The sequence below is a fragment of the Brassica napus genome, chromosome C4 (assembly GCF_020379485.1).
Source record: "Brassica napus cultivar Da-Ae chromosome C4, Da-Ae, whole genome shotgun sequence".
NCBI lineage: Eukaryota > Viridiplantae > Streptophyta > Magnoliopsida > Brassicales > Brassicaceae > Brassica > Brassica napus.
In genome coordinates, this window is record NC_063447.1 from 38,356,835 (window position 1) to 38,381,310 (window position 24,476).

Consider the following 24,476-nt stretch of genomic DNA (forward strand, 5'->3'; position numbering starts at 1 on the left):
TTCCTAATAATACTTGGTGGTTAGATTCTGGTGCTACTACTCATGTGTCTCATATTAAACAGGGATTCAGTTCGATCCAGCCCATAAGAGGGCCTGAACAGTACTTGTTCATGGGAAACAGGATGAAGGCACAAATAGAAGGAATTGGGACGTATAGATTGATCTTGGACACTGGAAGTCATGTGGATCTTGAAGGATGTCTCTATGTACCTGAGTGTGCTAGAAATCTTGTTTCTGTTAGTAGGTTGGACAATTTAGGTTTTAGTGTTAAGGTTGCACATGGTGTTTTCACATTGTACCGAAATGATTACTTTTATGGTAGTGGTATTTTATTTGATTCACTTTATAAGTTCAACCTTGATGCAAAGTTTTCTGAATCCCTATTTAATGTTGAAAGTCGAGGCATTAAGCGTAGCGCAATTAATGAAAGTTCTGCTTTCTTGTGGCATCAACGACTAGGTCATATTTCCAAAGAAAGAATTAAGAGGTTAATAAAGAATGAAATTCTTCCTCAGTTGGATTTCAGTGACTTAGATGTATGCATAGACTGCATTAAGGGAAAGCAGACGAAACATACTTTAAAGAAACCAGCCACAAGAAGCACTCAGCTTCTTGAGTTAATACACACCGATATATGTGGCCCTTTTGATGCTCCTTCATGGAGTGGCGAAAAATATTTCATCACATTTATTGATGATTACTCACGGTATGGATATACCTATCTACTGCATGAAAAGTCTAAGTCTGTGAATGTTCTAGAAATATTCATTGACGAGGTAGAAAGGCAGTTAGATAAAAAGGTTAAAATAGTGAGATCTGATAGAGGTGGTGAATTTTATGGAAAATTCGATGAAAGTGGACAATGTCCTGGTCCATTTGCAAAATTACTTGAAAGTAGGGGCATATGTGCACAATACACAATGCCTGGTACTCCTCAGCAGAATGGTGTAGCTGAGAGGCGGAACCGTACCTTAATAGAGATGGTTAGGAGCATGTTGAGTAATTGCTCATTACCCCTTTCTTTGTGGATATATGCATTAAGAACTGCAACGTATGTGCTGAACCGGGTTCCTAGTAAGGCAGTTCCTAAGACTCCTTATGAGCTGTGGACGGGAAGGAAACCTAGTTTAAGACATCTACGTGTGTGGGGTTGTCCAGCAGAAGTAAGGCTATATAATCAACAAGAAAAGAAACTTGATTCTAGGACTGTCAGTGGATTTTTCATTGGCTATCCTGAAAAATCAAAGGGGTATACATTTTATTGTCCTAACCATAGTACGAGAATAGTTGATTCGGGTAATGCTAGGTTCATTGAAAACGGTGAAACTAGTGGGAGTGGTGAACCACGAAAAGTGGACATTAATGAAGTTCAGGTTGAAGTTCCTTCACCTGTAGTTCCACCTGAAGTAGTTGTTCCTATTGTTGCATCAGACTCTAATGACACAATAGGACAACATAATGATGAGCCAATTCCACTAGCTGAAAATACTGTTGATGAACATGTCATAATTCAAGAAGAGAATAGTGAACCACAAATACCTTTAAGGCGATCTGGAAGAGAAAGAAGATCTGCCATTTCAAACGATTACGTGGTTTACACTATTGAAAATGAATGTGACTTAAGCATGGATGACGATCCGATCTCATTCAAAATGGCCATGGAAAGTGACAATTCTGAAGAGTGGTTTGATGCCTCAAAAGAAGAAATGAAATCTATGGATGATAATCATGTATGGGACTTAGTAGAGTTGCCTGATGGTTTTAAAACCATTGGTTGTAAATGGGTCTATAAGACTAAACGTGACTCGAAAGGTAAACCTGAAAGACGCAAGTCTCGCCTTGTTGCTAAAGGTTTCACCCAGAAAGATGGCATTGACTATAAAGAGACCTTCTCTCCGGTTTCAAAGAAGGATTCTCTTAGAATTGTTTTGGCTTTGGTGGCTCATTATGATCTTGAGCTTCACCAGATGGATGTGAAAACCGCCTTTCTGAATGGAGATCTTGAGGAGGAAGTATATATGGACCAACCAGAAGGATTCGTGGTCACAGGAAAAGAAAATTTGGTGTGTAAGCTGAGAAAGTCAATATATGGACTAAAACAAGCTTCTCGACAATGGTATATAAAGTTTAATGATACCATCACTTCATATGGTTTTGTAGAGATCATTGTTGATCGATGTATCTACATTAAGATCAGTGGGAGTAAGTTTGTGATTTTAGTCCTATATGTTGATGATATTTTACTTGCTGCAAATGACATGGGTATGTTACATGATGTGAAGAAGTATCTCTCTAAGAACTTTGAAATGAAAGATATGGGTGAGGCATCTTATGTGATCGGAATAGAAATATTTCGAGATAGATCACAAGGACTGTTAAGTTTGTCTCAGGAAGGATATATCAATAAGATCTTAAAGAGATATAAAATGGAGAAATGCTCTGCAGGAATAACTCCAATTCAGAAGGGGGACAAGTTCAGTAAAATGCAATGTCCTAAAAATGAATTGGAGCTGAAAGAAATGGAAAGAATTCCCTATGCATCGGTGGTTGGGAGTTTGAACTATGTTCAAACATGTACTCGACCTGATATCAACTTTGCTGTTGGAATGTTGGGTCGATATCAAAGTAATCCCGGAATGGACCACTGGAAAGCTGCAAAGAAGGTTCTCAGGTATTTGCAAGGCACCAAAGAGAACATGCTTACATATAGGAGATCTGATCAGCTGGAAGTTATTGGATATTCAGATTCAGACTATGCCGGATGCGTTGATAGCAGAAAATCGACGTTTGGCTACTTGTTCCTATTAGCTGGGGGAGCAATATCATGGAAGAGTGGAAAGCAGTCTGTCATTGCTACTTCCACTATGGAGGCTGAATTTGTGGCATGCTTTGAGGCCACAATTCATGCACTATGGCTGCGGAACTTTATCTCAGGGCTTCGGATTGTCGACACTATAGCCAAGCCGCTGAGAATTTACTGCGATAATTCAGCAGCTGTCTTCTTTTCAAAGAACGACAAGTACTCGAAGGGTGCTAAGCACATGGAGTTAAAGTACCTGTCTGTTAAAGAAGAAGTTCAGAAACAGAGAGTGTCATTCGAGCACATAAGGACGGACATGATGGTAGCGGATCCGCTAACTAAAGGTTTACCACCCAAGGCGTTCAATGGCCATGTAGAACGTATGGGTATTATAGATAAGGCTTTGCTATTTTAGTTATGGGATGCTCATTATGTATTTGACACCGAGAATTCACATAAAGTTATGTTTCTGATTTATTTATTATGTTATCATTAAAGTATATGTATACACTTATGGTTTGTAGATAACATATGGTTGGTTTGAGAAATAAAAGTTTTTCTCATATAAGGACTGATATAAAATTAGAATTGATTTGTGATACATGGAAGGGACTATGTCGTTTAATGGCATACAACCGCCATGATTCGATCAATCCAAATTTTAATAAAGATCAAGTGAACTTGATATAAAAGTGCACATTAAAGTTATTGAACCCTTAAGTCGATACAAAGGTCAAGTGGGAGAATGTAAGAATATTTTATATTCAATGTGACCTATGTATCTATTGGTTTAATATAAAGTTCAAGTTCATATTAATGTTTTAGATTCTAATATAAAAGGCGATACCGTGATGGATCGGTTTCTATTAAAGAGTTAGAATATGGGTGTATTGATAACCCTCCTACTTTACCTTATATTTAAAAATGTCCTTAATCTCATGATCATATATGTAAAAGGTAATAATAATGGAATATATTACCATAAGGTCAAATATATATATGATGATATATTATAATGTTGTAGTGCGGTTATAAAGAAGAGTTGTGTTACAGACATCTGTTTGATGGATATAAACCAACACGTCTCTTAGATTATTATAAAAGGACTCGTACTCCTTTTATCAAAAAAAAAAAAAAAACGTAAAGTCTCTTTACAACACTACACTAATAGTTTTTTTTTAAGGAGAGATTAAGGAAGGTTTGGGATTTCTTGTCCATCAAGGAAATCACCAAAGAGAAGGTTAAAGAGGAGAAGATCAATTGGTGGAATTGTATCCAAGCATGGATCAAGGTTAGTGTTTCTACCTTCTTTAGAAATGTGTTAGGATTGAATTAAATCAAATCTAGATTAGGTCTTGGGTGTAGATTTCATAATTGAAATCATAAAATTAATTAACAGTTACTTCCTCTTGTGATGCATGTATGTGGCTTGGGAATTATCTTAATCTGTTTTCACCAAATCCATTGACAAGCATTTCCGAATTATTCAACTACATGATCACACATCATATTCTTTATCTTGTGGATTGTCTTTGGTACATGTGTTTAAAAACGGAATGCTTGTATGTGCTTAGATTTTCACCTGCAAAGAAGTTCATAAGACAGTCACATATTGTCTACCTTAATAAACTGATGATGCAACTTATTCCTTTCCATGGAGAAGGAAATGGCTTCAATTTTATTAGAAGTTGCAGGCAAAGGGTCTCTAAGCCCTTTTGGCCATTATAAAAATATAGATCTTATTTGCAGGCATCAGGCATTATTTTGCAAAGCTTACAATTTTTCTGTGTACTTATTGTCAGAAGCTGGTATATCAGTTGCGCAGTAGGTAGTCCTTCAAATTTGCGTTCTTTTGGAAATTTATAAACTTTTATTTCGTGGGAAAAGAACTAAAGGCTTACGGCATTATGACAAGTTATGTGGATAGATTTTTTTAGGTTTTTGACTATTTACTTGCATGCTAAATAATGTTAATGCAGTTCCTTTCCAAGAAAGAGCATAAAGCTTATACCAGTGACAACGCTGAATTCAATATGGTTATCGAGGTATTTGGCTTTAGCAATCTAGATCACTGGAATGTCAAACATCTCATGAATTTGTACTGTGACTGATATTTTGATCCGTGATTTTATGGATTAGACTAGCAAAGCTGAGGCCTAAATGCTCTTAAGTACTATTTGAAAAAATTGTCCGTAAACAAAAATAAAATATTAAGTCTTCAAATTTATAGAAAATAATATATATCCTTCTATTTTTCCATGAAGAATGTAATTTTATATATTTCTCACAAAGATTAAAAGTAATTAAATGCATTCATGTTCTTAGTAAATACTTTCTATTTAATAAAAAGTTTTTAAGACAAAAATAATATTTATAAAATCAAAATCAAAGCGTTTTATAAATAATATAAAAATCAAAATAGATATAAGTGACTTGAAATTCTAAAATGATATTCTTTTTGTGAAACAAAAGGAATACCTTTTTTATAAGTTATATATATTGTTAATTTAATTATAAATATAAAATAGTAAAATACATAAAATATCATATTTTAAATTTGAAAGATTTTATATAATAGAGATAAAAATTTAGAAAATAGTTATTTTGTTATTTTATTTTATTATTTATAAAAGTATTATTTAAAGATAAAACAGAAAACTAGAAGTGAAATTATAATCTTTATGAAATTATTATAAATCAAAGTTATTATTGTAAATAATACTAAAATAAAATTGATATAAATTTCATTGTATTTCTAAAATGAGGTTCTTTATGTAATGAGAATAAAGGTCAAAACTATACTTTTTATGAAAAAGAAAAATATTATATCACATTTTTTTAAAAATTTAGATACAAATATAATAAATCAAAATAAATGAAATACCTATTTGAAAATTGGCTATTTTCAAATATGACATAAAATTTCAAGTCAAACACAAAAATAACTCATGCTTTTTTTGAAACTTTTTTTTCCTATTCACCCTAAAAGTTTGAGTTATTTACGAAAATTCCATTACATTTTTTTGCAAATGATTCTTTTACCTTATCATCCTCATCTTCACCAATTATTTACAATATTACCATTGCCATCAATACACTAACCACCGTGAACAACCAATTTGAAGATTTTAATGCACCAAAGTTTCGATTTTTACTCTTCATATCTCATTACTTATACACACAAATCACATCTCTTTCACTCTCTTTTCAAATTCATCGAAAAAAACTAAGATTTTGATTCCAAGCTTTGTAAGGTTCATAGAGACATTGAAGCTCATGATTCGTGGTCACTAACGACTTGGTAGCTTTTGTAGTGACGTTCTGGGTACTTGGAGAAGCAAAAAAAGTAATCTCACAAGCTCAAGATATGAAATCATTTTTTTTCTCAGATCTGTTCGCGAAAACTTTCATAAGACTTCGGAAAGACTTTCAGAAGACTTTGCTAGATGTGTTCTCCATCAAGAATACTTCCCTAGAAGTCTTCTAACTTTCCTTTATTAAGAAAAAAAAATCGAAAATCCCAGAGAAGACTTCTCGAGAAGTCTTCTCAAGAAGTCTTCTCGGATAAATAGGTTAGTTTTGCAATTGACCGAAGTTTGTCAGAAATTTGACTTTTTATAGAGTATTAAGTAACTTCAAGGTATGCTTTTAACTTTCAAAAGTGTTAAGTAACTTCAAGAATATCAAATCATGTGGTTTAATGTGTCTCTTTAGATTATAAGGTATAATTTTTAACTTACATGAGATTTAAAATTTCAACTTTCATTGAAAATTCAAGTTTGATCTTTTGTGAATTTGACTAAGTTTTCTTGTGAAGTCTTCTCTCTTAGTTTTAGTAAATTTGACTAAGTTTTTGTATTATTAATTTTTTGTTATGAGTGGGTAGAATGGTTTAAAAAAATTCTTGGTATGTTGAATGTCAAGTACTTTGGGACAAACATGAAAATATATACCAAATTCTTTTGATTAACATCTCTTCAAGTTTACAAAAGAATTCACAACTAAAATAATACACATACAAATCATAAAACAGACTATAAACAAAACTATTACAGATGGAGCTAGATATAATTCCTCCACATAGATAAGCTTGGGCAGAAGACTTCCCGAAGACTTCGCGGGAAGTCGTCTAGCATAAAATACATTATAAGACTTCCCAAGAAGTCTTCCGAGAGTCTTCCAAGAGTCTTCTGGGAAGTTTTCCAAAATCTAACTCATATCTGAAAAATCTGCATATTCAAAAACATTCAAATGGCTTCAAAACAGAGAAAGTTTCAAAAATAATTTTTTTATGCCTAAATAATAAACAAAACAATCAAATTAGGTTGAGTCTATAACTTTTTAGAATCTAATATATAAACACACACAAAATACATACCCAAAATCTGTACAACTTTGGGCAGAAGACTTTAGAAGACTTCCTGAAGATTTCGTGGGAAATCTTCTAGCATAAAATGCATTACAAGAGTTGCCTAAAGTATTCTGAGAAGTCTTCCGAAAGTCTTCTGAGTAGTCTTTCAAAGTCTGTCTCAGATCTGAAAAACCTGCAAATTCAAAAACATTCAAATGGCTTCAAAACAGAGAAAAACTTCAAAAATATAATTTGATGCTTAAATAATAAACGAAACAGTCACATTAAGTTGAATCTATAGCATTTTAGAATCTAATATATAAAACACACAATAATACATATCCAAAATTTATAAATTTACCTTTGAATGAGTGAAAGATGAGAACCATGTAATGAAAAATCTGCAAAAAGAAGATAAATTAGTGAGAAGACATAAGAAAAAAAAATGAGAAATAGATTTAAAGTTTGGTGTTTTGATGTTCAAAGAGATTAGAGAGAGGTTGGAGAGTTTCAAAGTGAGAAACAATACATTTTTGTTGCAGCCATTTGAGAAGAAGAAAGAGAATGTGTAAATTTTCTTTATATATGGAGACAAAAATTCCAATTAGGTTAAATATTTTCGATAAAGAAAACTTCTTGGAAAATCTTCTAAGAGAATACTTCTTGTGAAATCTTCTAAGAGAAGACTTCTTGAGAGAAGACTTCACAACCCTAAAATCAAATACACGAGAAGACTTCTAGAAGATTTCTGGAAGACTTCGCTTTAAGCGGGAAACCTAAATTCTACTAAAATTTAGGTGGGAATATGTCAGAAGACTTCCCAAGAAGTCTTCTCGAAGTCTTCTTTCAAACCATAACCTAATAAAATAACTAACTAGATAGCAAAAAATAATTCATTAAATTTAAAATCAACTTATAAAGCGTTTAATATACATAAAACTAAACACATGTAGATCAAATTTTTTTTTTAAGTTAAGATTCTAAAATTAAACCGTAAATACAAATAATACTATAACATATGTTACTAAACCCTAAAACAAAGTCTTTTAGGAGTCTTCCAGACCATATAATCAAATAACTAAGAAAAAACACTTCCTTAAACTTAAAAGAAATTTAGAAAGTGTTTTAAGTCAAGTAATTAGATAGTCACTAAACACATATATGTCAAACTAAAAATAAAATAAAAAGATAATATTTCAAAATCTAAAAATAAAAATACCAACAATACTATAACATATGTTACCAAACCCTAAACCGAAGGCTATCATGACTCAATCTATATCTATTCATCTATGTTAAAAATAATTTAATTTTAGTAAAACTGTCCATCATTTAGAAATCTTTATTAATACATGATTTTGATTTTTTCTCTTTCAAAATATTTTTTATCAAATTTATTAATTACTTTTAAGATCTAATACATGAGAAAACTTCCCCTAGAAGACTTCTGGAAGACTTCGATTTAAGCGGAAAACCTAAATTCTTCTAAAATTTAGGCGGGAACCCTAAATTCTACTAAAATTTAGGTGGGATATGTCACAAGACTTCTTGGGAAGTCTTATGTGAGTTCTTCAGACCCTATAATCAAATAACTAAACAAAAAAACATTTCCTTAAACTTTTAAGATATTTAGAATGTGTTTAAATCAAGTTATTAGATAATCACTAAACACATATATGTCAAAAAATTTAAAAACCAAAAGATAAGATTTCAAAATATAACCCTAAATATACCAACAATATTGTAACATATGTTACCAAACCTTAAACCAAGGACTATCATGAGTTAATCTACTTTCACTCATCTATGTTGAAATAATTCAATTTTAGTAAAAATAAACTTACATCATTTAGAAATGTTTATTATTACATGATTTCAATTTTTTCCCGTCAAAATATATTTTATAAAAAATTTAAATTATTTTTAAGATCTACTGAACGAAGAAAGAAGTCTTCTCACGTGGAGGGTTATAATGGTAAAACTCAATACATGTTTTTTGTTTAGTCATAAAGAGGTTGTTGTAATTTCACTAGCCTTTTGAGTTACTTTTGCATTTAATTGTATTTAGTGTACACTTTTGTATTTAAAATCAAGTTTTGAGTCATTTTTGGCAATTTCCCCTTTGAAAATAAGGTATTACATTCATTTTGATATTTTATTTTTATAACTAAGTTAACAAATTTTGAATTAATATTTGAATTTAGTTTTTAAAAAATTGTATAAATATTGTAATTAAATTTATTTTTAAAATTAAATTGTGACTAGAATATAATTGAAATAATTTGTTTTTTTTCTTTTCATAATATAATTATCTAAAAAAGATAGAAAAATTGTATTCGGAATTTTGGATACACATAAACATTCGTAGCATTATTTTAGAAATTCTTTTTCTGAAAAAAATGCCTAAATTTTTTGATCGTTGTCAAATGGAAAATAGTGGAACCGAGAAAATATTATTAAGAAAAAAATAATAAACAATTAAAGAGCAAAAATGTTTCTGAAAAGAAAAAAAACTGTTGTCGTTGGAAAAAGGAAAAATTGCTGAAATTTATTTTTCATCGCTCTCAGAATACAATGTTAGTAAGGTATTTAGCATACCTTTTTCATATTAGACGGTTCGTTTTGGTTTTGTTTAAAATTGGGCTTCGGGTTGTGTAAGCCCATAATATATAAGAGCGGCTAGGGGACTAGTCGCCAGGACGGTCGATTCATTTATCCACCTCCCTTGATTCGCCGATGTCTATTAAGAGGACTAGTCGCCAGGACGGTCGATTCATCAGTAAGTTCTCTCTAGATCTGTCATCTTGCCTATTGTTTCAGTTTTTACCTTTTTATTTTTTTTGGTATTTGAAATTTATCTCTCGTTGATTAGAAAAAACTAGACCATTAGGTTTTCACCAACTAATGGATACGATGGGCAATTGTTATTTCGTAATTTACTTATTTCATTTCTGTTCGCAGGGTCAAAAACAATAGCCTTCTGGGACATCAATGCTTGTCAGATGGCTGTTGGCCTCGATTCAAGAGATATAAGTGCGAGCGTTAACCAGACCCTTATGAACATGAATTACTATGGTAAATTGTGTTTGAGGCTATATGGCGACACTGATGTGGACAAAATCGGTCATACTGATGATACACTTCGGTTCTGTGGCATGCCTCGTATGTTGTTGAATCCTTTCTCTCTTTTACATGTGTCACTGTATGTTGATGATGATATGTTTATATATGGTTTCCGGTTCTAAAGGCACGACAATATTGGAGCAGATATTAGTGGACTTATACGGTGTCTCTCTGTTTAATCGTGGTACACCATTTAATATGTTGCTAATTGTTGGAGATTTATCAAAAGACAAAGCCATCCTCGATGCTTTCAGTCTTTTGCCAAAGAGAGGTTGGGTCAATGTTCTTGTATGTCAGCCATCAGCTGTTGAGGAAGCAGAATTCTCCTCTGAAGTTAAGCTTCCACCTTGGGGTAAAATTGTAGACACTGCTTTTGCGATTTGTGAAAAGAAGCAGAAAGAGAGAGAAGATTTCAGAAAGAGAGCAGAAGAAATACGAGCTTCTTATCTAAATGGAACAGCCGAAGTTAGCCGTATCTTTGGTGAATTCTGAAGAAAAAATCAAACAAGCTTTCTCTCACTATATTGCTTCGTTTTTCTCTTGTGTCTTTCCTTTGATTTTCTGTTGCTAAAACCATGGACTTTAACTTAAAGCAATAAAAAAACAAAAACTATGGATTTGGTTATGTTATTTTTTTCATTCTCTATGTCTCATTTTGCTTTCATAACTTTGGATTTCACAACATTAACGTGTCAGATGTGGTGGGTTCTAGCTTTACTCAATTTCTCCTGCACATCAAATGAAATGCCAAATTCATCTCAAACGTGCAAATCACTTTCTAATAAGTAATAACACACGGAAATGTAGTTTTTACGTATGTGTTTAAATATTGTGATGATCTTAGCTAAATTAAAAGTGAATTTGACTAGTGTTATGGAAATAGATTATTGATCACCTATGTATCATTGTGGCTGGTTGGTTAGATTTTATCTCATTTCTTCAACTCTATTTATTTATTGGTTGGTGTATTTGATGAATTTGAAAATTCAAACTAAATTTAATGTTATTGGTTCTATGATTTTAAAATGTGTAATGAAATTATGTGTTATTGGTTTAATGATTCATAAATTCTAATTCAAATCAAGTGTTATTCAATCATACGGATTTACTAATAGATTTGATTTTATAATGGATTTGAATGGATTTGCATGGATTTTTTTGTTAAAAATACAAAGACTCAAATCTGAAGGAAAACCTCCGGATTTGTAAAAACTAATCCGAGAGAATTTGAATATTTGTATATTTTACTTGGATTTATAAATACTGTATGGATTTCTAAATCAATCAAAATAGGTGTTATTGGTTTATATATTTTGATTGATTTAGAAATCCATGTAGTATTTATAAATTCAAGTAAAATATACAGATTTTTAAATTTTTTCAGATTAGTATTTACAAATCCGGAGGTTTTCCCTCGGATTTGAGTCTTTGTATTTTTAACAAAAAATTTCAAACAAATCCATTCAATTCCATTATAAAATAAAATTTATTAATAAATCCTCACGATTGAATAACACTTGATTTGATATAGAATTTATGAATCACTAACACTAGATTTAGTTCGGATTTTTCAAATCCATTAAAATACAACAACCAATAACCCCGTGTTTTTAGTTTTAAAGTTTAAAGCCTACACCAAAATTTTATTATTTTTTTGCTAATCATGATTTGACTTTATTTACAATAGAAAAAGCAGTGTTTTGAAACCTGACCCGGACCCGCGGTTGAACCGGTAAACCCGGTGACTCAGAAAAAATCCGGTTTGGGTTTTGTGAAATACCCAAAATTTAGAAACCCGCAAAAACCCGTAAAAACCCAGTAAAACCCGGAACCCGATACCGGTTGAACCAATAAATAACTTTAACTTCTTTTTTTAGTTTTTAATTATGTTTTTAGATTATGTTTTATATTATAAATTTCCAATTAAGAAATTAGGTGATGATTAAAAAAAAGTTAGGTTTTCCCTTTTCAATTTTATATTTGTAATTTTTAGATTTTGATGAAGATTTCACTATGCCACCTGAAGAAAATGAAATGAACGATGGTATAGAGAACCAAAATTAGTTGATGTGATTTGGTGTTAGTTTATTTTCGTTATTGACAATTTATTACAATGATCTTTTACTTTTGGTTTATTTTGTATTTGAAGTTTAATTTATTATTCACATTACACATTTAAATATTTAAAAATTTTATGTCTTGATTTTTTTAGATGTCATACATCTTACCTTGTTAGAGAAAATTTTAAATAGTTTAAACTATTTTTTTGATATTTTGTATGTCAAATGGAAATAAAAATATAAAAACTAAAGTTAAGTATTTTCTAAATGTTTTTAAACATAAAATAGATACATATCCAAACTATTATTTTACTTTCTTAAAAAACATTTACAAAATATTAAACTTTAGTTTCTATATTTTTATTTACATAGCTGATATATTATTATATAATAAAATTAATTTATTTATTAACCTGCGGTTCACCCGCGGTCGACCCAGTGACCCAGCAACCCAGTAAATCGTCCGGTTCAGTGTTCGGGTCGGGTTTAAAAACATTGAAAAAAGGTAAAGAAAAACTCTTTTTCTAAATTATTCAAAAATCCATCATCTTAATTATTTAGGTTATACCATCTGTAAAAGAAAAAATCATGTATGATATCAAATAAACTAGATAATCGTAGCTAAAATTTATTATTATTTAAATATTAATTTTTACTATATTTTAAAATGTATACACTAATTTTATTTGATTCTGAATATAAAATATTAAATATTTAAATAACATAAATGTCATTTTTATATTATATTAAACAATAAAATAAATTTGATAATTTATATTCTGAAATATCAGTCCGTTATCTTAACCAAATAAGACAATAATCTAGAAAAAAACAAGGTTATTCATTATTACTAATTAATTTCTTTACAAGACATTACTTGTATTTTGATTAGCATCTTAATGTCTTCAGCAACAAGCAAATAGCTATTCGTATTGGCTTTCTTCGGATTAAAAAAAGGTTTTATTTTTTTTTTCCTTTTTTTGTAACTAATTTTGGGAAAATTGTCAAATATGACCTAGAACTTGATTTTAAATACAAAAGTATATCTCAACTTCAATCTAATGCAAAACTCAAAAGACTAGTGAAAATACAAACAACCTTTTATGACCAAACAAATAACCAGGATGCATTTTTACGAATATAACCCTAAAAGTATTTTGTGGGTTTTGTAAATCTTCTCATATTGTATATCTTAAATATAATTTATATATTTTATAAAAAAAATATTTTATGGAGAAAAAAACTGAAATCACGTAGTTATAAACATTTGTAAATGATATAATCAAGATATAGTAAAATTGAATTGTTTTCAACATAGATGAGTGAATGTAGCGAGTCATAGTATTCTTTGGTTTAGGGTTTAGTAACATATGTGTAGTATTGTTTGTATTTTTAGGATTAGATTTTAGAACCTTAACATTTTTTTTGAAAAATTAAAGTTTGACATATATGTATTTAGTTATGTGTATACACTTTTAATGTTGATTTTAAATTTAATAAAGTATTTGTTTCGATTTAGTTAGTTATTTGAATATAGTGTTAATATTTAGGGGATATAAGACATCCACGAAGTCTTCTAATAAGTCTTCTAATATAAAACTTTCCTGAAAGTTTTCTGAATCGAAAATATTTAACCTAAATGAAAATTTTTGTCTCTATATATAAAAAGATCTCTCTATTTCTCTCAAATGGCTGTAACAAAAATATAATGGATCTGACTCTAAAACTCTCCAACATCTCACTAATCTCTTTGAATTTGAAAACACCGAACTTTATATCAATTTCTCATTCTTAGTCTCATGAATTTCTCACTAATTTATCTTGTTTTTGTAGGTTTCTTACATGGTTCTCATTATCCACTCTTTTAAAGGTAGATCTACAAGTTTTGAATATGTATTTTTATGTGTTCTATAACGGTAGATCTATCTCATATTCCACTCATTTTCTTTGTTTTAAAGCCATTTTAACGTTTTTGGATATACAGGTTTTCGTATCTAAGTCAAACTTTGGAAGACTTCTAACATATAATGAACTAGAAGACTTTCTGGAGGAGTTTTCTCCCATGTCTCTTCTTTCGTAACAAGTGTTTTGGTAAGTATTTATGTTTGATTTTTCTTCATTTGGTAACATTTTATTGCTTAAAGTTTTTACCTTTTTCCTAAACTAAAACTCACTAATCTCTCTCCAGCCTCTTTGAACTTGAAAACACCAAACTTTTTATCAATTTTTTATTTTTTGTCACATGTTTTTCTCACTAATTTATCTTGTGTTTTATTACATGGTTCTCATCTTCCTCTCGTTTAAAGGTAGATTCATAAAATTTGGATATATATTTTTGTGTGCTCTATAAAGGTAGATCTATCTAATCTTCCATTTATTTTGTCTGTTTTGAAGCCATATGAACGGTTTTGGAGATGCAGGTTTTTCAGATTTTAGTCAGATTTAGGAAGTATTCTCGGAAATCTTCTAAAATATAATGCGCTAGAAGAATTCTTAGAATCTTCAGAAATACAATGCACGGAGTTTTCTCTCTCATAACAGATATGAGCGTTTTGGTAAGTCTACATATTTGATTTGCCTCATTTGGTAACCTCTTGGTGCTTAAAGCTCTTACTTTTTTTCCCAAACCAAAACTCTCAAACCTTTCTCTAATCTCTTAAAAACACCAAACTTTATATCAAATTCTCAGTTTTTGGTCGTTACCTATCTGATCTTGACGTCTTAACCTCAAATGATTTAGTTTTAAAACAAACAGTACATTTTGATCTGCAATTCAAAGCATGAGTTTATTTTTGAAAGACCAAATTTATTTGTGTATATATATATCTACATTTAAATGTTATAAGAATACTATGTGTGCAAATTATTATATATTTAATGTTCTAATGGAGATTTTAATTATAGCATATGTAATCATGTTTCAGAATAATACATAAATATATGTAATAGGGTTTAAAATGAAACCATGATATTTTTCTTGCATTAATCAGCATTTTGTGTTATTAACGTTATTAGTTAATATTACCCGACCCAAAAAACCTACACTACATTTACTCGAAACCGACCTGAAAATCAGGGTCCTTATCCCGATTAAGACACAATCTATATATTCGGAGAGGTCTTAAATTGCTATATCCAAAATGGATATTGAATCAGACCCGCACCAAAAATTGAATGAGTATTTGAACATATAAATGTATATAAAATATTAGTTGTAATTATACTTATAATAATATTACCTAAAATTAGAATTATAAATAAAATATGTTAGTTATTCTAGGAATTTATAGATAAACATGGATGTTTTGGACACAAAAAAAAAAAAAAATCAAATTGTATTCATGGTCACTTTCGGATAAACTAACCGTTTGAACCATATATAATGAACATTTTTAAGTATTCTTAGTTTTTTTTTTGAATACGTCTGGGTAATTTGAATAAAAGAATACTCAATCGAATTGAGTAAATTGGTTATCTAAACTATTAAAACTGAAGTACAAATTTAAAATAACCCTGACTTTTCCTAAAAAATTACAATCTCATGCCACTGAGTAATTAAGATGTATTTATTTAAAATAATATATAAATTAATTATTTTGCTGAACCATTTCCTAATCTACGCAAACTATACCAGTATGGTTCGTTGGACTTGGTCCATATATATCAAAACTATGAGTTTAACTATCCAACACATGGCCTAACTCTGAACACATAAATATTGATAGTGCTCATATTATAAATCGTACTATGAATTTTTTTTTTTTTAAATCCAAGACCTCGGATTATAGTATCCATTATTGATAGTGCTCATATTATATATCGTACTAGGAATTTTTTTATAATAAATCCAAGACCTAGCATTATACAGTAGTATCCATTTTTTGGCATATAGAGTAATTGGTTTAATCTTTAAATACATGTCGTACTTGCAACAATCTATCAAACCGGTTTAATATAGTTTGTTACAACGTTGACCACATATTATAGTATCGATTTGGTGGCATACGAAGTCATTGGTTTAGTAATTGCAAACAAATTGTTTTCACAACAAACTTGGTCTTGGTGTACAATTCAAAAATCAATTTGTATACCGAAATATCTATCAAAATTAGTTACGAAAATCTAAACTTAACAATATTGATCAACGAATAAAAAAAAAAACCCAAAACGAGATGATTATAGAAACTCAATATATATACATACCTACCACGCACGTATTAAAAGATTTCCTAATAACAATAAAAATATTTTAAATATTATAGGTTGTTCACAAAAATCTCTAACATATTAACTAATTTACTTATCTACACCTAAAATCAAGCATATATATTTTCCGTGATACACTCTGTTTTAACGTTCTACCTTTTTAAATACTTTATAAAATTTATTTCCAATTATAAACTTTTAAAAAGAATATTCAAAAGTATAAAATCCCTACAATCAATGAAAGTTTAAATATGAAATTAATTAGCTCACTAACCATGCCATCGTCCTATACATATACATTTTTTACCATCTACTATTTTTTGCATTCAAAACACGCAATTAACATAAAAAAGGCCACTAATCGAGGTTTTCATCTTCTTAAGGAAGCAATTACTGAAGAGCGTACCAGTGATCATATGATTCTATGTTTGATTAGGTTTGCTAAAATCAGCTCTTACAAAAGTATTAAAAATTCTTTTAGTTTCTGTGAACAAAATTCCACTTAACAAGTGAAAACTCAACATTACGTTTTCTTTATGGGAAATAGGAGATGTACAAATCACAAATGCAGTTGATGCTTCAGTTGTGACTCTCAACCCAACCATGAAAGAAGCTATTGACTTTCATCTTAATCTCATGGACTAACAAAATCTTGAAAATATTTTGTTTTAATTACAGAATGATAAACGATGATCTTCCTATTGCTCTTTGTGAGAGAAATAGTGACAAGAAGTTGATTAAGCATCAAGATGAAGATTGGAATGAGACTCAAGTCAGACCCATCTCTGAAATTTTGGCGGCAGTCGAGGTAAAATTTCAATATTTTGAGATATTTTACAGCGGGCTTATTGTGATTAGATGATTTACATATTGTGTCCGTGAGTACATATAGACCGGTTGAAATTTGAGAAAACAACCATGGAATTGTGAATTCTGTCATGCATGTTTTAATTATCCAAATTTTGTTTATATAGTTAGATATTGCACTTCTAACATGTCCAAAATGTATAAGTGTAAAAATTATTATTAATAAAATATTTTTAACTGATTTAAAATTTTACCCAAAACATCATAAAATTAATAATACGTTTAAATCATATAATAATATATGAAAGAAATGTTAATATAAATCTGACAGGACATGATACATTTAACACATGGATCCAATTATTATTTGTATAACTACATAACATCATACAGTATTGCAATATATGGTCTCAACAATAAAATAAACTAAATTAGTGAAAATGCAACAATTAAATTATTATGTTTTAAAATGTTTATATATATTCTAAAAGAAACATCCGCACGGGTGTGCGGGTCAAGCTCTAGTTTTTCTTAAAAGTATCCAAACCGAACCGGATATCCAGAAATTTTATGGTTCGTTTACATGAGAACAATATCCATCCTGACCAAGAGGATTCGACCCGAACTCAGTCCAGTTTTCGTAATATCTGAATGAGATCTCTTTCAAAATCCAAGATGGCGGCAATTATTTGAAGGTTTTTGTTCTTTTTTTTTGAAGGAGTTATTGTGTAAATTATTCAGTTGGGGGGTTTTTGTGATTTGAATTTATTTGATTTGATTTTTAGTAATTAATTTTGAGGGATTTTTCTCTCAAATCTGTCGATGAATCTGGGGAAAAACCTTTCAGGTCTTCCCATGGTCAACTATTTTCCCTATTTTTGTAACTTTTTCTTCATTTTCTTTGGGGTGTACCTGTAAATATTTTTGTTTGTGTAAATATAAAATGTGATTGCTAATTACCTTTTTGCTTAACCGTATTCTGCTGTGATGATTACTGATTAGTTTTAAAACTAACACATACTACTTACATATGTTGCAATACCTCTTTAATCTTTATTACAAGTTCTCATAATTATGATTATTAATAATTGTGATTGATAGGGCAATCTAGTGACGTAATAACCGATTTATGTAAGGTAACTGAATGGCAACTTCATCCTCGAATTTGATAAATTTGTTTCTAACGGAAGAAAAATAAATCTAATAATTATCGAAGTCTCAGAATAGCTCATGGAGATATTAGGTTCATCATGTGATGTACATTTTAGAAGTTTAGTCATGAAATGTTACATATTCAGTATATTTAAATAAGATCATATACAAACATAGATATAAAAAAAGAACTTTACATACATTAGATGATTACAAATTTAATAATTCAACAATGAGTAAAGCTTGTCCACAAAAACACTACAAAATTTCATTTTTTTTCTACTAAAATGTATTCACTATATCTATATGGCACATATATCTAATTGTGCAATAAATAATTTTCTAAAATTACCTACTCACTTTGTAATATTTATGTAAAATAAATAAATTGGTTAAGCAGCAGGGAAAGGGAACGATCATGATTTTGGCAAAAGTGTATGGGCTTTTTGTAAATATGACTTATAACTTAAAGTCAAACACAAAACTAACCAATGACTTTTTTTTTTAATTTTAACTTGTTTTATTCATTCCAAAAGTTCGGATTATTCACAAAGATATCATTACTTTTTCTAAAATGAGTATTTTACTCTATCATCCTCATCTTCATCAATTATTTACAATATTGTTATTGCCATCAATACACCAAACACATTGAACAACCAATTTGAATCTCTTAATGCACCTAAAATTCGATTTTGACTTCTTCTATCTCATTTCTTATGAACTAAAAAAAACAACTCTTTCACTTTCTTTCTATATTCATCCAAAAAACCGAAGACTATGATTCTAAAAATTTTAAGGTTCATAGAGCCATTCAAGCTCATGACTCTTGGTCATTAATGTGGGCCGCTTTGGTGGTGATGTTTTGTGTGGTTAGAGAATGTAAACAAGTTATCTCACTGGTTGAAACTATGAAATCATTTTTTTTCCAGATCTGTCCGTCACGTAGAGAGAAGACTTACACAGAAGTCTTTTGGTCAATGCATAGGTTAGTTTTGCAATTGAATTTATGTGTCTTTGATAAAATGCTTCTCTGGAAGTCTTCCTTTTTTTTGCTTTCAAATTTTTTTCGAAAATACCAGAAAAGATTCTCCAGTAAATCGTCTAGGATAAACATGTTAATTTTGCATTTGATCAGATTGTGTCAGAAATTTAACTTTTCCTAGACGACTTACAAGGAAGTCGTCCAACAGAAAAATAAAACTTAAATATTTAATTTTCACAAGATGACTTTCAAGTAAGTCGTTTTAGGTTACTTTTGCAATTGAAAAATAAAACTTAAAATATTTAATTTTATCTGGACGACTTCCATGTATGTCTTCCGGTAGACAACTTAGACGGAAGTCTTCCAGGATTTTATTCTGAGATTTTGGTCAAATCTTGGTTATTACAGAAAACCTGTCTTTTGAAAACAAAAAAACTAATAAGCTACTTTGCCAGGACTTGAACAAATCAAAAGTTTTTAAAAATTGTCATGGCTTCACACTATTCCTTTTCATTGTTTCAATTTTTTTTTAAACACACTATTTAAATTGAGTTTATTATAAATAAGAGTTCCTCATTTATTGACCGTTACTCAATAAATAAATATTGATAAAAACCCATACAATGATCTCATTATTTTTTTGTATAAATTTTGATTGTGTAACTAAATCTAAAGTTGTAAAACGTATACACCCTTGATATAAAAGTAAATGCTCACACAACTCTCTCAATTTTTTTTTAAAAAATTATCATGTCATTCTTTTACTTTTATTATTTTCATATTTTTTTCAAGGGCAAAGAAAAAAATAAACTATGATCCTCAAATGAAGATTTTGTATTTTTACATCAATCATTCCATTAAAAGTATACATATACAAATAAATAACAATATATCTATGTACAACTAAACAAGGAAAAAAAAACGCAAAGCTAACCGCAAAACTAATTCAAAAGAATGTAGGCACGGGTCGACGATCTATTTCCACATCAGAACTTTCATATAGCATCAGATCCTCACCAAACTATGACCTAATGTTAGATCTCTCTGAATTGAAAGTTGTAAGCTTATATTTCACCAAATTGAAAATTACGAACTTATTTCTCCATTAATCGATAGTTCAAAACTTAATTATCCATAGACCAAGGTTTGAACCAATATATTATTAACCAAACAATTTTTAACCGGTTAAAATTAATTAAACCAAATAAATACAATTCTAAATAAAAACCAGACCCATAAACAACCCGGTTTCTTTCTTCTTCACCCGGCTCGATTTTGTTTCCTTCTTCTTTAGCCGAAACAGAAAAAAACAAGAATAATAATTTAACTGCACAATAACTCAGTTTTTTTCCCTTCGAATCTAAGCCAATCCAATCTATAAATGGAATTAGCTCCTGTAATAGATACATCAGCACAGACGAGGATATGCTTCACGTTCCTGATCTAAAAAAAATACATGATTAATCAAAAATGAAAAAAATGGTGGATGAAGAACAGAAGATAGAGTTCGTGATTCGTGAATCACATATTCCAGATTTGAGGAGAATCTTCGAGCTTTAGTTTTGCAATTTGAGCTAACAACAAGAGGTTGAAAGAAATGTGAGCCAGGTGAAAAAGAAACAAATCGGGTCGGATTGTTTTTGGGTTGGGTTTTTAATTTAAAATTGGTTTTATTTGGTTTAATTAACTTAAACTGCTTTAAAATTGTTTGGTTAATAATAAATAGGGTAAAACCAGAGCCCATGGATAATTAAGTTATATGAACTATCGATTAATGGAGAAATAACTTTGTAACTTTTAATTAGAGAAAAATAATCAACAACTTTGAGTTCATGCATGTCATAGTTTGTTAAAAATTTGATGCTACATGATAGTTTTGATGGGGAAATAGATCGTCGACCCAATGGACACGATATAATACTCCTATTTAGTAAAGATATACAAAACAGTAGAAGTAATTGAAGCGCGCGAAATTTAATCAAAAGTATCTGCGTTCTCCCCACGTCGTGTTCCTCACTCCGTTAAACCGCTCTCCACGTCATCATCGCTATTCGCTAGCGACTTCTTAAATTCAACACACGCTCATGGGCCCCATGAAAGCCAACAACTAATCACAATCCTTGTTTTTTTCGTAAGCTTGAAACACGGAACTGGGCCCTACTGTTCTCACCTGTCCACAGCGTAAACGCCGCACGTCAATCTTCTACCAACAAATCCGGTATTCTCCCCGATGTAAACCGCGTCATCCCACCTAAACCGGGTAATACCGGTTCCTCACCGTCAATATATTTCCTCGAACCGGTACTCATCCTCGGCGGCGAAGATTTTTCATCTTCTTCCGGCGGAAGCTGCCCTCTGATATCGCTCGACCTTCTCGACGGAGCAATGGCTTCCTTATACGGCGCGTGTACTCCACTCGCCGTTAGGCTTTTGCAACCGCCACCGGTTCTGAAAATAGCTCGGACGCTCGCGAAAAACCCGGGTTTCTTAACCATAACCGGTTTATCCTTAAGCGAATCGGTTCGAACGGATTTATGTCTCTGCATTTTGACGGCTACGGTCTCGTTTCGATCTCACTCTCCCAATGCAAGAGACCTTCGGAGAACCAGGCTCCGACAACGAAGGATCCGATTTCAACAGCGACCCGAACCGTTTCGGGATCATCAGAGTCTTCGCGATTCTGCAGTTACGCCGCTTCTTCACTTCGTTGAAACACGTCTTCTGCGGTTTCGGTAATCTGATCACCGACGTTTTGGATTTGAGAGAGATCATCTGAGAGCTCGAGTTTGTATTCGTGCTCTGAGCAGGAAAACAGTTTCCTTTCTGTGATTCTTTCCGCTCGAAGAAGGCGTTCTCGTTGAACCACTCGAGCTGTGCTTCTTTGGATAAGGAGTAAGACTCCTGTGGAAAATCGATCGGACTCGCGGCGGAGTCGGAAACGGGTCGGACCATCGAGTCATTAACTGAGTCGTCGTTGTCGGAGACACTCGTGGGAGCTAAGTGACTCGGCCCAAACCCATACTATCCAGCCCGCTACAAGCAACAGGTCAAAAGCAACAGAGTAGATTGATGGGCTACGGTACACAAAGGCCCACTCTCAAACGTAGAGAACAAGTCGAAGGAGCATGTCATATAAATACATGTTGTAGCTCCTATGGTTCTCTCACGTTTTATTTCTTGTTGTGTTGGCTGCAGCTCTATCTTGAGATTGTGCTTGAACACCTGAGATTGAGACATAGCAGAGATAGATCGATTAGTGCTTGTAAACTCCTATTTGATTCTAGTGAAGTTTGTGGGTAAGAGATCCCACACGAGACGTACTAGTCGAGGCCAGGAACTCGTTAAATCGCTTGTGTACTAGACTAGGTTAATCTGACTAGCTCAAAACGATCAATCTATATCCTTCACAAGTGGTATCAGAGCGCTGGTTAAGAGCAGATCAAAAGTCTACAAGAAGAGTTTGATAAAGTTCCAGTTACTAGACAAGTCAAAAGGAGAGAAGGCAAGTTTGATACTTATCTTTTTGCGAGAAGTAAGAAAGTCCGGATCGCACGTTCTGAGTTCTGAAGGTCCTTGAATTGTTACCTGAAATAAAACAAGATCAAGACAAGTCAAACATGGAACCAGTATCTGGAAAATTTGTAGTTGAAAAATTTGATGGTAAAGGAGATTTTGGTTTGTGGAAACACAAGATCTTATGTCAACTAGAATTAATGGGACTTGACTCGGTTCTAACTGACGATGAGGTTTCTACATCAGATTCAACTAAGGCTGAAGATGAGGAGGATGAATCTACTAATAAGGGTAATGAAAAAGAGTCTAAGCCAGATCCAAAGGCTGCTGAGAAGAACAGGCGGGTGAGAAGTCTCCTGACTATGAGCCTTGGGGATAAGATTCTTAGGAAAGTAATGAAGGAGAAGACAGCTCTTGATATGTGGAAGGCTTTGGAGAGAAGCTATCAAACCAAGTCTTTGCCAAACCGAATCTATATGAAGCAGAGATTCTATAGTTTCAAGATGGAGGAAAGCAAGAGCTTAGATGAGAATATCGATGTTTTCTTGAAGCTAGTCTCACACCTAGCAAGCGTCCAGGTTAATATCTCAGAAGAAGATCAAGCGATCTTCTTGCTTAACAGTCTGCCTAAGGCGTATGAGCAGATGGCTCACTCCCTGAAATACGGAAAGGGAAAAGACACCATCACTGTTGAAGAAGTAACTGAATCTGCATACTCTAAAGAAGTTGAGTTAAAGGAAGCAGGACAGTTAAACAAGGCCAAGACAGCATCTGAAGGTCTATTCGTAGGACAAAGAGGAAGGTCTGATAGGAGGTCTAACAATGGCTATGCAAAAGGCAGATCAAAGAGTAGAGGAAAATCCCAATCAAAGTTTAAGAAGAAGGGATGTTTCTCATGTGGAAAGATGGACACTGGAAGAGATATTGCCCAGATCGTCAAGGCCTGAAGGTAGAGGATTCTGCAAATGTAGTCACAAAATTCAAGGAGCCGTTGATACTCACTGCAAGCGTTCAACATGTAAAATATGAATGGGTGTTGGATTCAGGAGCGAGCTTTCACATTACACCAAACAAAGAACTACTATTCGATTTAGAAGAGTTCAAGGGAGGTAAGGTGTTTATGGGAAACAACCCTCAATGTGATGTTCAAGGCATGGGGAAGATCAAGGTTCTGAATTCAGACGGCTCAGTGATTATTCTCTCAGAAGTCAGGTATATGCCATCTATGAGTCGAAACTTGATCTCATATGGGTATTTGGATAAAGCTGGATGTCATTACGAAGGAAAAGATGGAATGATTCAGTTCTATAAAGGAGATCAGAAGGTGCTTGTTGGAAAATACAAGGATGGTTTGTATTACTTGGATGGAATAGTTTCAAAGTCAGAAGTTGTAGAGGCTAAACTCGACACTAATTTGACGAAAGTGTGGCACTCTAGACTTGGTCATATGAGTCAGAAGAATATGGACGTGTTGGTAAA

The 24,476-nt window shown here is 31.6% G+C and overlaps 2 protein-coding genes across 2 annotated transcripts; one reads left to right on the forward strand and one right to left on the reverse strand.

Moving 5' to 3' along the window:
- The first annotated feature begins 9,776 nt into the window (after positions 1–9,776).
- On the forward strand, positions 9,777–10,918 carry BNAC04G27960D. The gene is made up of 3 exons (XM_013835306.3): positions 9,777–9,930; positions 10,113–10,313; positions 10,399–10,918. Exons 1-3 carry the CDS (start codon positions 9,888–9,890, stop codon positions 10,764–10,766), a joined length of 612 nt encoding a protein of 203 aa, XP_013690760.1. The 5' UTR covers positions 9,777–9,887; the 3' UTR covers positions 10,767–10,918.
- A 10,761-nt stretch (positions 10,919–21,679) lies between these two features.
- Positions 21,680–22,436, reverse strand: LOC106393710. The gene is made up of 2 exons (XM_013834382.2): positions 22,080–22,436; positions 21,680–22,024 (listed from the first exon to the last, which is right to left on the reverse strand). The coding sequence occupies exons 1-2, from the start codon at positions 22,434–22,436 to the stop codon at positions 21,680–21,682; spliced, it is 702 nt and encodes a 233-aa protein (XP_013689836.2).
- Positions 22,437–24,476: the final 2,040 nt, after the last annotated feature.

Excerpts from the sequence above, each read along its gene's own strand:
- BNAC04G27960D (XM_013835306.3), top strand. The coding sequence starts at position 9,888 with ATGTCTATTAAGAGGACTAGTCGCCAGGACGGTCGATTCATCA. Across the intron at positions 9,931-10,112 it reads CCAGGACGGTCGATTCATCA|GGTCAAAAACAATAGCCTTC; the intron begins GTAAGTTCTCTC and ends TTCTGTTCGCAG. Across the intron at positions 10,314-10,398 it reads TCGGTTCTGTGGCATGCCTC|GCACGACAATATTGGAGCAG; the intron begins GTATGTTGTTGA and ends CCGGTTCTAAAG.
- LOC106393710 (XM_013834382.2), bottom strand. The coding sequence starts at position 22,436 with ATGGTCCGACCCGTTTCCGACTCCGCCGCGAGTCCGATCGATTTTCCA. Across the intron at positions 22,025-22,079 it reads CGGAGCCTGGTTCTCCGAAG|AGACATAAATCCGTTCGAAC; the intron begins GTCTCTTGCATT and ends GTCAAAATGCAG.